At 52.4% G+C, this 17,073-nt stretch overlaps 1 protein-coding gene across 2 annotated transcripts; it reads right to left on the bottom strand.

Moving 5' to 3' along the window:
• Positions 1 to 5,334: 5,334 nt before the first annotated feature.
• Positions 5,335 to 16,868, bottom strand: FGF8 (fibroblast growth factor 8). 2 transcript variants are annotated; one of them, XM_066323694.1, is made up of 6 exons: positions 15,465 to 16,868; positions 14,683 to 14,815; positions 14,562 to 14,598; positions 12,314 to 12,494; positions 8,035 to 8,141; positions 5,335 to 7,121 (listed from the first exon to the last, which is right to left on the bottom strand). In XM_066323694.1, exons 2-6 carry the CDS (start codon positions 14,712 to 14,714, stop codon positions 6,834 to 6,836), a joined length of 645 nt encoding a protein of 214 aa, XP_066179791.1. In that variant the 5' UTR covers positions 14,715 to 14,815; positions 15,465 to 16,868; the 3' UTR covers positions 5,335 to 6,833. The 2 variants fall into 2 exon arrangements, with proteins under 2 accessions (XP_066179791.1, XP_066179792.1); XM_066323695.1 differs by having other exon boundaries at positions 12,314 to 12,461; positions 15,465 to 16,866.
• Positions 16,869 to 17,073: the final 205 nt, after the last annotated feature.

A 17,073-nucleotide genomic window follows, 5' to 3' on the forward strand; every position in this document is an offset into this window, starting at 1 on the left:
GCAATTAACAGAGCCCAGGGAAATTCGCAGGCCATTACCAAAGGGCTGGCTCCCAGCTGGGCTTCTGCTTCTCACGGGGAGATAGGGAGCACAGCCCCAGCCCAGGGCCTGAGCAGGCACGGCCAGCGCTCAAAGTCCCATTTCACATGTTGGTAGTCAACATTCTGTGAATGCAGAGCCTGGGTCTCATCCTGTGCTTCAGGAGGCTCTTTTTGAATATTGTCATTGGAGTTTTCCTAGTGTTCGCTATGAAGTTCCACAAGGACACCTTCCAGCTCTGTTTCAATTTCCTTCTCAGGACTCTCTTTTGCTAGTTGCTTAAGCAACTAGACCTGTGCTTATGTCTATCTTGACAGCTTATGGCACCTGCTACAGCTGAGCATGGGAAACCTGATTCCTTTGGGACAAGGCATCTTACTCTGAGATGCTTACTCTGGGACCATCTCATAAAAGAGGAGGTTCCAGCCACCAAGAAGTACTACTACAGCAGAAAGAGTTTGCAAAATAATCACGGAAAGAGCAAAGCTGAGATTGGTTTTTTTTCCTTCTCCTCCTGCTATAAATGTCTGAGTGGCAAAAAATTAGATAATGCTACTGGCCATGTTGTCAGGAGAAGCCAGCCCAGGAAGCAAGGACCCTTCACAGTGCCACGGTCATGGTTGAAAGGGGTTATTCCATGGCCAAAGAGAGGGCTTGGGTGGGAGCAGTGGTGCAGATCAGGCATTCACCAAACTGGAGAGGCTCTGACAGCCCTCAGCATCCCATTTCCAGTCCACAACAACTAACAGTACAACCTTAGCAAAGTGATAATACCCAACAGGGCTGGAGTGGCTCTTTCTGACACAGCCAAGCCACCCCCAGCCTCTGATCCAGGACTGTGTAGCCACAGATTTTACCTTGGACATCACACAGCCTGGAAGGACATTCCAGTGTTACAGCTACTATGAATACAAAAGAGATGCTGTAAGTCACACGAAGCCCAAGAACATCCCCTCTGCTCTCAAAGCAGCAAATCTTAAGTGCATTTCATTGCACAGTACCTGGGCCATTAGGCAACCTGGAGTAACAGCTGCAACATTCAACTGATCCACACATGAGCCCTCTCTTATCCTGCAGCTGATGTGCTGCAGGGCCACTGGGTGGACAAGAAGTTTTGCTGGAGCGTGGCACCAATTTCGTGCTGACTTTGACCCTGCAAAGGCTGTAGGTTTCCATTAGTCCAGTCCCAAATATCCCTCCAACATCTCCCAAGAGCTCCTCTGGCGCACCAAGCCACAGGGGCCATGTCTCCCTGGGCCCATGGCTTGTCAACACCAGAGGTCGCAGCACATCCTTGTCCAGGAGGAAGGCAAAGAGCAAACTTAGCCATCAAAGATCTTCTGCAACAAAGCCACCAGAACTGGAGGGCAGCCTCATTTTCTAAGGGAGAACTGAGTGCTGTAGGCATGCGTGGGGAGGGGGCAGAAACGCTGCAAATGGGAAGCAGAGTGGTAATGAGGAGCATATGTGTAGGTGCTTGGGGCATCCCAGGTGCTATAGAAGTGCTAAGTGTTATTACCATGGCCAGGAAACTGGCTGTGAAGACCAACTGTACTCCACATCCCCTCTCTCTACACCTTCGCCAGGGTCTGGACCCGAGAACCCCCATCAGACCCAGGAAAACAAAAACCAGCCTGGAGCTGCCTTTGGCTGCACCCTGTGGTCTGATGAGCTGTGTGGAAAGGAGAGGAGCAGACAGGGACCAAGGCTCAAAAGAAGCATCAGGTCTGGTTTACCTGTGGCCAAGAAGATTTTGTGCCCTGTCAGGGTATGGTGCTGTCCCTCAGCACATATTGAGTTGACAGAAGGATGTTTCCATATGTGAGACTCATTTTGTAGCCACCCTGCCCAAAGTAATCTATCTCATGAGCTCCTGTCTTTGGAGGGCCATTCCCTTGTGACAGCACTGAGCTCATTTCTGCTCGACCTTGTGTCTCCCTCTGCTCCACTCGCCTCCACAGCCAGGGCTTGCTGGTATGGAGCAGGACATGGAGCAATGCTGAGCCCTCCCCACTGGCAGGATACAGCCCACCAACAAGCCAGTTTGGTTTGGAGTGGCCAAAATATGAGATCCCCCACTGAGTCCCTGAGCATCCCCATTTCTGGCTATAAATCCCTTCCAAGGAGGCGTCTTTAGAGAGGGTGGCTGAGATGATCCACAAGCTGCAGCCACCCCCCACCCCCTCCTCAAGAGGAATTGCTCTCACACAAATGAAATGTGTGTAATTAATGGGCAGGGGGCTGGACAGGTCTGAGATGAAAGCGTTTCCTGGACTTGTCCTTCATTTGCATGGTATCAGAAGCTGTTCAGAAGGTGTGACTTTTCCCACAGGGAGCCCTCAGTTCGGTGGCACAATAAAGCCAGAACTTCTTACCCAGAATTAATTAAAGGAGGGGGAGGGGGATGGCAGGGAAATGTTTGAAAGCTGAGCCTGATGCAATAAACAAACAGCCCAGTCGTCCTTCCCAAGCTAGAGCCTGCCTAGGGGAGCCTGGGCAAGCCCCAGCCCTGCCACAGCATCCTACAGCCCACCCAGCTCAGTGCACACCCATATCCAAGCAGACCTGGTGGAAAAGCTGTAAACTGAGAGAAGGGGTGGGAGCAGAGGCAGCATGTGCCAAAAGGTTTGGGGTTTGGTTGATAAAGCCCTAGTGCAGCCCCTGCTCAGACAGCACATGCCTGCCCCTTTTCTTGCCACTTCAATTTATTGCTGCCTGTCTACTCTGTTTCTCTACCATAGAAATCACAGAATGGTTTGGATTGGAAGGGACTTTAAAGGTCATTTATTTCCAAATGTCCTGCCATGAACAGGGATACTTCCACGAGATCAGATTGCTCACAGCTCCATCCAACCTGGCCTGGAGAGCACCCACAGCTTCTCTGGGCAACAGCAGCATTTAATCTGAAAACAGCTCTTTCCTCTGCCTGGTGTTGCCCTGGCATGGTCACCCTGCATTTACTTCTTACTCTGTGTTAGCTGGCTGGACCAGGTGGGTTTCTCTGTGATCTGGCAAGGCAGAGTCTCCCAAACGTTTCCCAGCTCCAGCCTTGTCACTGTGTCTGGATGGCACCACACGGTGAAGCCCTGTGCATGCAGGGACACACACACACCACTGCTTGGAGCTCAGGATGGGGCCATCATCCCTGCTCCAACAGCCAGAGCAGCACGGCTCCTCTCCTGCTTCCTCTGCTGCCTCCCTCCAGCCAGCTGGTGGCAGTGAGGGCGCTGCAGGGTGACACTGGGAATGGTGGCCTTAGGTACAGGCACATGCCCACCACAAGGACTTTGCTAGCTCGAAGCAGGGGTTTCTGCCCAAAACACCCATGCTAACAGCATGAGTTAACAGAAGAAAATACCCATCCCCAAAGCCCCTCATCCCCAGCCCCAGCCCCATCTCAGCACCCTGCAGTCCCCAGGGCCTTTGGATGGGTGATTCTCCAGCTTGGTTCATACACCTGCTATGAAGAAAGAAAATGGCAAAGTCGCAGATTCCTAGGTTGATGATTGACCCTGTGCATTCAATTAGCAGCCAGGGTTCCTGTCACGGTGGAGGAACAGCAGGTATCACCAGGGACTGTCTCCACCTCCCTCTATGGCTGGTGGAAGACACCAGCCCTGGGGACCATGTGCACAGCACCCTGCAGGGCCCAGGAGGAACATGAGCTCCTCCAGACTTACCAAGGACTAAGTGGCATCAGTGCAGAGACAGGATATGAGGAACCATTAATTAATGCACTTACTCATTAACTTACTAGAATTGGGCTCTTTAATCTTCCAAGCAATGGTGAAACAACCTTTGTTGACTAGGAGCTAAAGTTAGAAAATTTCAAACAATAAACAAAGTCTCAAGCTATAGTGCTCCATGGCCACCCAAAAGTACTTTAATGAACAGTGGCTGACTAACCATGGACCAAGTGAGCTGGGGATCCCTTCCCAGAGGCCAGGCCTGGGTGCCTTTCACTCTGGCAGAGCAGACAGCAGGATTTCAGGGCTAATGTGGTACAGAGCTGTGCAGGGACACAGAAGTGTCCATACCCACCTCAAACCCCAGAATACTGGCTGCCCACTGCTCTAGGTTTTGGCTGCAGCCCAGGATGGCAGGGATGGGGGCACAGCCTTACTGGAGACTGAGCACCCGCACCATGCCCTTCCCTACCACAGCTGGGGCATCTGTATCAAGGCAGGAGTCATTCCTGTGCCTCTGCTACCCTTACCTGGAGCAGGCACCTGGCACCAATTCACTCTTGTTCACAAAGCCATTAGGAAAAGCAGTCAGACAAATTAAAGGAAGAAAAGCAACCATTAAGGACTATCAAACACCATCTCTGCCTGGGGAAAGGCCAGGAGCAATTCACTTTTAATTCCTCTAGTCTGCAAATCACAACAAAGTCTCAGCCGGTTGTCATCCTCAGGCTTCTGCAGCCCTTGAGTCCCTCCTGGAACAGTTAAGACAAAAGCCATCCATGCTCTCCTGTGGCTAAGCAACATCCCTGATCTCCGTGATGTAGCAGCGCTGCTCAGGTGCAGAGCACGGCCAAGTGCTCAGCCCCTTCTTTTCCCTCCTTGAAACTATTGACAAATACTGCTGGCTCAGCCCAGGCTGCTGTGTCAGCCAGGGGAAAGCTCAGCCTGGCACTACAGATCAGTCTCAGCCCGAGCACTAAGTAATGTCACAGGCACCCCATGAGCATTGCAACAAACCAGGGCTGGCACCAGTGATGGTGAGACTCACCCTGCGGGGCTGCTACACTTTTGCAGTTCAACATATTTCACAATTTTATCCTTGCACGCATCCATACCTTAGAACCACTCAATGCCTGAATCCCTGATCAGCTCCTATAAGCAAGACCCAGCACTGCAGCAGGGTTGAGTATTCTCTGAAGGATGAGATGCAACAGCTCATTTTACACTGCCTGCCCCCAAGATCTTTTTGGGTAAGAGAGGAGCAAATGCCAGCTTTCTCTTGGAAAGTTTCATCCGGTCCTTTAAAGGTCAAGGCTCCACTACACTATGTCCCCATTCAACCCGCAATGTGCCTTGTTCCCACCTGTCAAGAAGGTGGCATCTAAACATTAAACCTGGAATTTGCTGCAAGGAAAACAGTGATTTCCACAAGACTCATCTGATCAAGGATCTTGGGGCAGTCTCCCACTTCCCACAGCTGTTCCCTTGGGAAGGAAATTGAACAAACCAGCAGCCTCAGCCCCATGCTGCACTCCACTGCCATCCCCTTTCATCCCTCTCCAATATGTCTGTCCAGCCCAAACCCCTCCCTGGAAAGCATCAGGCTCAATTAGACTAATACAAATTTTTAATGCACATATTAAATAAATATTTCAATCATTTCATATTCAATTTGTACACAACCAAAACAAAACAAAAATCCTCAAGGAAACAGGAAAAATCTCAAACAATAAAAAAAGTTTGGATGAAAATTCACCCCTGGTTCTGGCTCCTATCCAGTGTCTTTGTTTGCCCTCCCCGTGAAGAATAATTGGTTTAACCCTTTGGAGAGAGTCATAGTCCCAGGGCAGCATGTGCAGAGCAGGGCTGGCTGAAGATGTTCATTCAAGAGATTTGATGTTTCCTTTGGGGTTTGGGTTTTTTTTTCCTTAGAAATATAAAATTGGGATTCTGTCAATACAAATTTTGAAAGAACTCCCCTGCTTTCCTAGGAGTGCAAGGGCAGCAGTATTTCTGATCAAGGAAGAAACCTGGAAGAGATGGTTGGCAATGGAAGCACCAACTATTATGACAAGATACTGAATATCACAACAAAACAGCCTGAAATGGCTCCACAATAATTTGTAAACTTTGTTTAATTTTATAGATGGAAACTTGCATCTCATAAAAAAATATAGACAGAAAAAAAATTAATTTTTGGTGAGAAGTTTGCATTTTCCACATGGGGAAAAAGTAATACCAGTTATCAGCCCGCTCCACTGCAGCCTTAATACTTTCAAACAAACCAAATGCCAAAGATGCTCCCATGGGTAAGAGGTACCAAGTCAGTTCAGGACTTTCTCTGGGGAATCCATCACCCCTGTCCCCTCCTGAGAAAAAAAGTTGAGAGTTGTGAAGCCAGCAGCATTCTCAGAAGGATATGACTTCCAGCAACCCCTTGCTCAGCCAAAGAAGCAGGCACATCCAAGGAAAGAAAGCATCCAGTGGTCCTCACCCCAGGCGTCACAGTCAGCCCCCATTGGCAGTGGCCCCACATCACCCAGGCTGTAAAAACCACCTAGGAGGCCTCCAACCACCTCCAAAATAAATCCCTTCCTTTCAGCTTTTTTTCAGCCTCTCCATCTTCTCCAGCAAGCATAGGATGAGTTCAGTTCATTTAAATAGCACATTGCTTCCAGATTTGGATTTCCATGTTTTTTTGCTTGTTTGTTTTAAACACAATTTTTAAACTCCTTTCCCCCTAGAGCTACAAAAAAAAATAATTACAAAATAAAGCGCAACCCCAAACAGACTAGAACATTTCTAAGTGAAGGGCTCTTCTCCCTTCACCAGTCTTTGAATGTTTCATTACTTTTAAAGCTGGAGTACAAAAATAGAGCCTCTATTTTTTTTTTTCCTTTTTTTTTTTTTTTTTTTTTGTAAAAACCAAACACCCCCCCCAACATACCAACAACTAGAGCAGGTAATTTTTTTTTTTTATCCTCCCCCCTCCCTTTTTTTTTTTTGTTTTGTTTTGTTTAATACCCATATGGGAAAGTCTCTACATATAGTCCACCAAGCTCAGAGGAGCATCCTCCAGGAGAGATGCAGGCAGAGGGGGCAGGCACATCAAGGGCCCGCTCTGGAGCTGGAGTTTCTAGTCCTTTTACTCCTCCGGTTGAAGGGGTAGTTGAGGAACTCGAAGCGTCTGTGGGGCTCGGTGGTCTGGTGGCCCTTGGGAAGCCTCTTCATGAAATGCACCTCGCGCTGGTGCTGCCGGGTCTTGGAGCCCTTGCGCGGGCGGCCCTTGCGGGTGAAGGCCATGTACCAGCCCTCATACTTGGCGTTCTGCAGCGCTGTGTAGTTGTTCTCCAGCACGATCTCCGTGAAGACACAGTCCTTGCCTTTGCCGTTGCTCTGAGAAGGGGACAGGAGAAGAGAGTTAAGCAGCAGGCTTTAAAACAACAGGCTTGCGCAAGAGGGCTGCTTCTCACTGCCCCACACTGGACTGATTGCTGTGGGCTTGTGGGCAACCAAAGGCTCACTTCTCCCACAAGTCAGAATTGCCCAAAACATGCTTTTGCTTAACAAGCCACAGGGAGCAGGCATTGTGACACAAACACTGCTCATGTACCAGTGCAGCTGGTCCCAGCGTTAACTTCCACCACATTCATAAGGGAACTTTTGCCTCCATCTCTGCCTAGATATAACCATAAGCAAACTCTTCATCCCAATTCACCCACCCACCCTGTCTCCTTGGGGTCTTTAACATAGGAGGGGCATCGAGGAGCATTGAGTGGCAGGAGAAGTGACATGAGGTCAGTGATGACCCACAGATGCAGGTCGTGGGGGGAGCATGGGGTAGCCAGGAACTGATCTCCCCCATTATGGGCAGTAGCAGGACTAGTGAGGGGCCCACATAGGGCAGCCCCTAGGAAGCAGCTGCCATGGAAAATCCTTGCAGATAATCGCTGTTCTGGAGGGATTTTGCATGTCCAGCCCTGCCGCCACAGGAAGGGGCATCAAGGCACAGAAGCTGCTTGACAAACCAGCGGGTGGTGCGGTCTGGCCTTGGGGCCAGCCCCATGGAGCATCTTAACATTCCTGGCACTTGTACCATGTAATCGTGGAGAATAGACCAGCAATCCGCCTATTTGTTCGGAGAGATAGAAGGAATGTGCCCCACACGGCACCCGCCCACCTCTCTTGCTCCCCCTCAGGCTGCAGGATGGCTTGTCCCCCTGCCCCCAAAAGGCAGAGCTCTACTCCTGGCAGTCCCTGCTCCGTGTCCCCGGCAGTTCCCTGCTTTGCCCACACCCTTGCACCCTACCTTGCCAATCAGCTTCCCCTTCTTGTTCATGCAGATGTAGAAACCTGTGGCTGCCCCCTTGATACGCACGCGGCTCCCAAAGGTGTCTGTCTCCACGATGAGCTTGGCTGGGGAGAGCAGCAGGGGGAGAGAGGGAGGGAGGTCACAGGGGCTGTGGGATAGGGCTGGCACAGGTGTGGAGACCCCAGCAATGCACGAGGTTAAGATACAGCCTGCCCCCCCACTTTTAACTTGCCCCTATGTCCCTGCATGACCTTGGACATGTCCCTTTGCCACCTTAAGCTGTGCTGCATGGGGAGTAGCTCTGTTTTATCCAGCTCCATGGGGCTAAGTGGTTTAGGTGCCACAGAGGTGTCCCAGATGGAGGTAGGGCAGTGAGCAAGGCACACACTGGTTGGCAGAGAACAAGGCAGCAGCCCTGCAAACTGAGGCAAGTCTGGGTGTGCTTGTGGGCAAGAACCAGACAGGCACCTTCTGGAAGTGCACAGCGTGCTGCCAGCTGTCCCCAGCCCAGGGGACACTGCTCCATGTCACTCTGCCAGGCCAGGGCTGCAGGAGGAGCAGTGACTTTGCAGCTGGCAGGGGAGGCATGAAGGGTACAGCCACCCTTTTAATGCCTTTCACCTTTGCACGAGTCGAGAGGGCGTATTGATTTGGTCTCAGTTTTTTAATGGAGGCATCGATCGACTTCCGAAGGAGCTATGCAAATCACTGGGTCGATGGGCCGCCTATAAATAGACCTGTCACCTTCCCTCCCTGCCTTCACCCTGGGAACTCAAGCCCCAAAGCCCACCCATCCCCAGGGAAGGGGGAGGATGAGGACAGGACATCCTTCTTCCCCATACTGCAGCTGCTGTCCCCAGAGCAAGGCCTGATGGGGATGGTGGCTACCTGTTTGCACCTCAAAAGGTCTGTGCTATTCCAAGCACCAAAGAATTCCCCATGATGCTGAAAAGCCAGCTGTGACTGTCCCATCACCTCTTGTCCAGCATCAGCCCACAGTACAGTAAGCACTATCCAACAAGGCAATTAGAGGACAGTCACAAAAGCTCCAAGCCCACACTCTTATTATGGGTTTAAGTCCATTGATGCCTTATTTAGCCTCCCTGATCCCTGCACAAGAGCTGCTCAGTTTCTCAGGAGTGTGGTTCACTGCAGCTTGTGCATCTCTACCCCAGGATGCCCAGCCTCCAGCAAGCACCAGTGAGGGCAGTGATGTGGCTCCAGAGGGGGAGGCTCTGCAGGAGGATGCTTTGAACTGCAGAAGGAGACTGTAGGTGCACACACAAGCTAAACTGAGCCTAAATCACACTCTGGGCAAGGGGCAAATGGCCTTTCTGTCTCTGCAGTGCCTCAACCCTGCATCCCTCTTAGGATGGATGCTGCTGAGGTCAATGGCACTGAGGATGGGGGCAGTAAGCAGGCAGTGCTGGCAACCACTGAGTATACATTTGGTAAGGTCATCCCCAAATTTACTGGGGCCAACTGATTTGGTGCTGTTAGGCAGGCCAAGCTTGATGTGCGTGCAGGCACCCTCTCCTGTCAATATAATCCTGCAGCATCTCTTGTCCCCAAGCTACCATGTACTCACATCCCCCTACTCCTACTAGGCAGGCACAGATTGAACTCGGAGACAAGAAATTTGGGAAGAGCAAACTCCAGGCTGTGCTGATCAATACCCAGAGCCTGACAAGCACCTGGCATCCCCAAAATCACCCACGGGAGCGATGCCACTCCGCAAACAAAGCCCTGAGACAGTGACTCCCTATTTATCTATACTGGGGAAAGGGGTGGAATTGATCTTGGAGGCAGTAAAAGGTTTGAGGAGAATTGATTTTTCTCTCTGAGAAATAGAAAGAGCGGGAGGCAGGGATGAAGAGGGAAAGAGGGAGGGAGTGGGGAGGCCTTGGCCCCAGTGAGCACAAAACCGTGCTTTAAAGATGCACATTGCTTCTCTTTTGGACTTCTCTTTTTCCCCAAAGGGCAACTGTGATTTACAGCCACCAGACGGGTTTGCCGCCCTGCACGAGCCCAGCCCATGTGTCACTCCAGCTCCCTTACCCACAGAGGTTGAAGACAACCTGGCCCCAGGGACTTGCACCCCTAGACCCTTGCAGGCAACTGGTGAACCCTGCAAACTCCAGCCCCAACCAACAAAAAATCCTGGGCACATAAAAACAGCCAGCAAATGGGCAGAGAGCTGTGCCGGTGTCTCCAGCCACTCGTGGGGTTGAGTTCAAGCTGCAGCTGGCAGTGGTTTTCTTGGTGGCAGGCAGAGCCTGGGAGGGACAAGCTGGGCTGCACTAGCTGCCCGCCTTCCCTTAGAATTAAAAAAAGTCAATCAAATATTGACAATTAAGACAAATAACTGAAAACGCCAGACTCAATGTTAAGTCGGCTGTAAAAATGTCAGGGTGGGGAAAGGGGTCATCAGCAAAAATAAATCAACCCCTTTTACACACCCACCCCCAAAAAATGAGACCAAAAAAAAAAAAAAAAAAGTCAGAAAGAAGGGTTTGGAGATGGGGGATCTTTGCTGCAAAACTGGATTTCTAAATAACATTTGGGGGGAGGTTTTTTTTTTTTCCTCTCTCTTTTGGGGAGGGGGGGAGACTTAACATTTTCAACTCTATTCTTTCATTTAAGTGACAGATTTATCCCAGTAAAATTATGTTTCATGCTCAAACTTTGAAGGGAAAGTGGCTACGTAAATGCTGAAAAAATGCAGCGAGACACACTTGATCCCCCAACTGGACTGCGAAGAGGAGAAAGTATTCAGGAAATGTTAAAAAAGGTGAAAGTAAGAAGCGTTTTAATAGTTCTTCCAGACATGGGGGCCTCCCTAGAGATTCATACAGAACAATCCTGAACCTCTATTTTAACATTTACAGACTTGCAACTCTTTTAAAACTTTACATCTGAAAAACTGCTTGTTCTCTTTCTGGTTTAGATCAGTCTTCATTTTCTTCCTTAGCTCTTCAAATGCTTAACCTTTTTTATTACATTTTAATAGAGTTTTTCAAGCCACCACCAGTCCCCTCCCTCTGGCCGTATTTAAACCTGGTTGTTATTTAAATATGCAGTAACTGTTTTTTAAATTCCAGGCGTTAGATATCTAAAACAAGATGGGATTTTCTTCTTTTTTTGCTTCAGAAATTAGCTACTGCCCTTTCAAGCTAGAGCTGCTCCAAGATGGGAATAATTCATTTGCAAGATTAATTCTGGATGTATGCAACATCGCATGGAACCTGCACTGTGCTTGTACTGATAATGTCCAGCGTGAAATTTTCAGCCAAAGCAAAATGAAGGAAAAGCCCCCCAAAACCACAAAGATTTAAAAAAAAAATAGTTTCTACTAATCTACCCCAAGCAAGAAAGGGAAATTGCAGCTAACAGGAAAGAAAGAGAGTTGTGATACCTGTGTACAACACACAGGAGCACAGGCACTTCCCTGCCCTGGGTGCAGGATCAGGCCCCCCAGAGCCGGCCCCACGGTGGTGCCGGGGCTCGCTGGCCCCACTGACCCCTGGGCTGTGTTTGACCATCTCAACATGTCAGTAGCTCACACGATCAAAGTTTTTGGGCTTCGGGAGTCCCCAGCGGAGGGACCGGTCCCCTTGCCCCTGAGAGGGTGGAGGTTTTGGGGAGGGGGTGCCAGGGCGATGCAGAGGGGCCGTGGCAGAGCACAGGCTCTCTCACACTTGCAGAGTCCCTGCTTTGTCCCTGGAGACGCCGCAGCATCTTTGCCTGCAGCTGACTGCCTCGCTGACCCTCTGCTCAGGATTTGGTTTGAGGAGGAAGGGATGGGACAGGAAAATGCCACTTTAGACAATTCTAGTTCAGGGAAGGCTCCCAAAGCAGTCATTTCCCCTTTCTCCTCCCTGCCTCTTCTTTTTCAAATTTACTTTCCATTTCTGTTTCAAAAGGAAGTCTCAGGGATTCCCTTCCCTGCAAAGAGCTGGGATGAAATGTCTGATGATGCTCAGGATGCCACAGCCCCAAGCTCTCCGAGTCAGGTGTAAACCAAGAATTAAAGGGAATGAAGCAGAGCCTATCCTTCACGAGCTGGTCCCCTCCCTTGGTACAGGGAACCTGCCCTCACCTTGAATCACACAGCTGCTGATTACTGACCCCTATGTTCTCCTTTTACAAGCCCCCACAAGCCAAACGATTTTAACGATTTCTGGCTAACAAACAGAACGGAAATCATCAATCGCCACGCTGGGCTGCGAACACCTCCCCAGCTCCCCCCTCGCCTGCCCACATCGCGTGTCCTTACCGTGCACATCCCCATCCTCTGCCATCGCATTGATTTTCTTGTTGTCCAAGATCTGCACATGTTTCCCGCTGGTCCGGCTGTACAGCTGGTAGGTACGGACAAGCCGCCGGCTGAGCTGATCTGTCACCAGGCTCTGCTCCCTCACATGCTGTGTAAAATTAGGTGGGGACTGAACAGTTACCTTTAGGAAATTAAAAAATATACAACACACCATTATAATCTCTACTCCTCAGCGGGGCAAATGGGCTGAGCCGAGATCGCCAGCCTCCAGCTGGGCTTTGCAGGAAGGCCAGGAGCCAGGACCGCGGCGCTGCCTCCTGTGCCATCAGAGTCCCTCCAGGAGAAGGAGCATTGAGCTTGGGGACACAGTGTCCAGAGCCCTATACAGAGCTGTGCCCTCTCCAGACATGCCCTAAGCAGAGGTGTGGGTAGCTCGGGAGTAGAACAGAGCTCGGGGAACCCAGAGGCTCCTCCAGGACTCAGTGGGTCCTGACTAGGACTGGGGTACCTTGAGACGGGCATCAAGGCTGGGAGCTGGAGGGGATCAAGGTGGAACATGCAGGATGGCACTATGTTGCCCTCTCAAAGGGCTGATGCTTTCATCCCACACCTCTCTCACCTCTGCAAGAGCATACTACTTCTCCAGCTGCCCCGGGCACACATCCCAACAGTTTCAACAGCTACCTGCCTCTGGGTCTCTGGCTCTTTATTTGCTCCCAAGTATCTCACACTTGTTAAGTACTTCAAACACAAAATCCACAGAGATGGTAGAACTATGAGGCATAAGAATTACAAGAAAACCATACCCCAGTGCAGGTATTTAGTGGTATAATCACCCAAGGATACCAACATGCTACCCGAGCAAACACAGCCCTCATCCCCAGTCAGCTGTTTGGTGCCGGCACATCCCCAGCCCCAGCACACCAAGCCCTTTAGTCCCGGAGCCGCAGCTGAGCCCATCCTCTCCAGACCCGACGCTGCTGCTCCTGGGCTTTAAATGATTTTCATGAGCGGCCAAACCTGCTCCCCCCTCAGCCCCGGCTCACAAGCTGGCACAGAAATCTTTTTCCCCCCTCGTCTCAAATCCCTCTTTTAAGTCTGGAAAGTTTCGCTGCTCCCTGACATTTATAAAGATGTATTCTGAGCAAATGTTAGGAGATCGCTCCTTTCAACATCAGAAGGCTGGGGCTACCCCCCACCACCCCCACATCAAATGGGAAGATTTCCTCCTGTCTTAAACAACAACAGAAAACCACAATAAAAGCAAAAGCCGCTGCTCTCCCAAAGCCAGCTTTATAGAGATATCTCCCCTTGACAATGTCATCTCTCTCCCTCTGCTTCTGCCTGTGCATGTGTGTTTCCTATAGACGGGTTTTGGATAATGCAGCAGGATTCTCTCCCCAGCTCTGATGAGGGTACCATGTGGAGGAGAGGTCATTAGCCATGCTGCTATTTGGTCTCCATCTCATTCTCCAAAATATTACAGCTATGTTTTTATACAACTGCACAATCCCAGTGCTCTGTTCTCTTTACTTTTCAGCTGGAAACTCCATTTTTTCTCCCCCCAACCTTCCAGGAAAATAACAATAATTTTAAAAAGTAGCATAAAGGGCATTTTAAACAAAGCTTCTGCACCTGTGATCTCAGGGGGAAGGGGGGGCTTCACGCGGGTTTGGAGGCGCACCGCTCCCAGCGACGCGTTCCTGCTGGTATGCGGGTGTTGCACAGGCTCTGCCTGGGATGTTTAATCTATTCATGTCACTTCTGTCTCTGCCGATACAAACCAGCGATGCTAAAATCTGACACTTTTAAGCTGAATCAAAACCTGCTCTTTTTACTAAGGCTTTTTCAGGGTTCCTTGTCCTCTTTTCAATTCTGCTTTACTTTTTCGGATGAAGCAATATAGGAGGAAAAAAAAAAAAAAAAACGAAGCTGAGGGATGAGGGTATCCGCAGCGTAATTAGAGATCGGGGGACGGGAATTAAACCTGCTTTAAGATAACCCTGCGTATTTCCTTGAAATCCTGGTACTTGCTGCCTCGCAGCCGGAGTCCCCCGCACGTTATCTTGTATCCCGAAAAAGGTAGGGTCCCCCTCGGCTCCGGCTTTTTACAACCGGGCAACTTTTGTCTCCCGGGTTTCAAAGTGCTCCTCTTCCCGGTCTCCCTCCCTGCCGAGCCGCTCGGCGGCGGCGGGGCACCCCCATCACCGCGGGGCGAACAAAGCCGGGCAGCGCAGCGGGCACTTACCTGGGCTTGCAGGCAGAGGACGAACAAGTGCATTAACCTGGGAGGGGGAAAAGCGGGAGAGAGGTGTGAGCCGGGGGAGCTGCGGCCGCGGGGCGGGAGGGCTGGGGCTGCCGGTACTCACACGTAGCTGAAGAGCGAAGAACAGGGGTCCATCGCGGCTCCGATGTGGGGCCGGGGCCCGGCGGCGGCGGGGAGCGCCCGGGGGGCGCGGCGCTGTCTCAGCTCCTCGGTTCCTCTCGTCCTGCCGGCACGTCCTCGCCCCAAAGAAAGGAGGGCACAAGCGGCTACAGAGGGGAAAGGCCCGGCGGCCCCACCGCCCGCCCAGCCCCCGGGGCTCTCGGCCGGCGGCCCCTGCCGCGGGGAGCCCCCCGCCCCGCTCCGCGGCCCCGCTGCCTCCTCGGGAGGCGAAGCCGACCCGCAAACCCCGGCGGCGGGGGCGGGCGCGGCCGGGGGCGGCAGCTGCCGCGGGGGAAGCCCGGCCGGACCCCCGCTCCCCTCCCGGCCCCGGCGGTACCTGCCGAAGCGGAGCGAGCGGCGGGCCAGGTGTCGCCGCGGCTCGGGGCTACCGCTAAGGGCCGGGCTCCGCGGCCAGTCGCCGGCGGGACTGCCTCCCCACCCCGTGCCTCAGTTTCCCCATCCGTAAAACGGGGTTTAAGGGCTCGGAGGGTGGGTCGGGGACTCGGTTCCCCCCGCCGGGGGTTCGCCGCTCCGCGGGCGCGTTGTGGATTGGGAGCGGGCGGGCGAGCCCTCCCGGGACGTGCCAGACATTAAAAGGATTACCGGAGGAGGGGGATGGAGGGGGCCGGAGTTTCGAGAAGGAGTGAAGCTGAGCAAATTCCGCAACCGGGGTGGGGAGCGGGACACCCCCGCTTTTCTTCGCGAGCATCCCCGCCGGGCGCTTACCTTGTGGAGCGGGCGAGCGCCCTCAGGGCCGGGGCTGCGGGGCCATGGGGCCGGGCGGCGGCTGCGGGACGGGGCTCAGCCCCGCAGCCCGGGCAGGGCCGCCGAGGGCTGCATTGTTCCGGCGAGCCCCGGCCCTCCCGGCCCCGCCACCTGTTGCGCACCGGGGCGGGGGCTGCGGCGGGGCTGCGGCGGGCGGCCCCCGGGGCCGGTACCTGGCCGGGGCCGGCGCCGCCTGCTCGCCTCTGAGTGACAGCTGCTAATTTGCCGACCGTGCCCCGCTGCCTGTCCCCGCGCTCCCCGCGCCCTCCTTTATCTTATCAGAGCCCATAATTACAATTGCTATTTTGCTTCCTCGAATCAGCAATCAGCGCTATCTGCCGCCGCTGGAGAGGCAGCTCCTGTCAGCCGCCCCTGAGTGACAGCGCGGCGGCTGCCCCGCCGCACAAGCACACCCACCCACACACACACGCGTGCATGGCCCGCCCGCACACACACACAGCCCCGCACACGCCTGGGCAGCTCTCCTGCACACGCACATCCGTGCACGCAGCCCTCACACACACAGGCTGCGCACAGTCCCTTTCACACGCACACCGCTGGCACATGTGTGCAGCCTTTCCCGTGAGGTCCGCTCCTTCTCGCTTGCACCCCTCACACGCTCCGCAGCCCCGGCACAGTTACTCACGCTTTGCTTTGCTTGCCCCTACCAAAATACAACGCTCTGCCTCACACACAGTCACACCAGCTGCAGCCACAGGACAGTTCTCTCTCACATGCACGCTGACAGCCAGCTTGTGCACCTTCCCCCTCGCTCAGGCGCCCAACAGCCCTAGACACAAGTGCACTAACACCCCTCCCCAGCACACAATGTGTCACCCCAAAACTCTGCCTACTGTTACTTCTAGAATTGGATCTCCCAGGGTTCTCACCTGATCTTGCTCAGCATCCTCACTGCTGAAGAGTGCAGCAGGCAGGCAGGATAGCCTGGGCACTGACCCATCACTGGCCTGACCCCACAGCCTGCATCAGTACTAACAAACCCAGAATAGCACAGGATGAGCAACTGCCTTGTGCTGGCCAAAATTACTACATTACTCCAAAATTCAGCTCCTTATTCGTTTTCCTTCCCTTGTTTTGTTTTGTTTTTAAAAAGGATGTTTCTGAGGGGTTTCCTATATGTAGGAAGAAATCAAGCCTGCATTTAACTGGAAGCATTTAGGAGGACCACAGGAACAGGCAGGACAGGCACTGAAGGTGCTCGGCAGAAGCAGGAGCTGGTTTCCAAGGGCACAACACATTCACACACTCAGCCCACCAGTACAGCACACGGTCAGGAGAAAAACCCTCCAGGTTGAGCTGCGTGAACAGCTGATGCAACACAGCACAGGTGAAGTGGTTTCTCCTATTCACCTCTCCGCATTGCCTAAGGAAAACCAGAGCAGGAAACACTAGACACTCCTGATGGTCTAAATTCAGACTAAATCCTTAGCTTTTTATATATAAAAAATTCATGGAATTTACTCTATTTCCCAGATGCTGCTCTCCTTCTCCAGTGGCCACCTCCACTTTATCCCTGGTGGGTACAGAATCAGGCAGGTACAGGTTACTG

This window comes from Sylvia atricapilla, chromosome 8 (genome assembly GCF_009819655.1).
Source record: "Sylvia atricapilla isolate bSylAtr1 chromosome 8, bSylAtr1.pri, whole genome shotgun sequence".
NCBI classification, from domain to species: Eukaryota; Metazoa; Chordata; class Aves; order Passeriformes; family Sylviidae; genus Sylvia; species Sylvia atricapilla.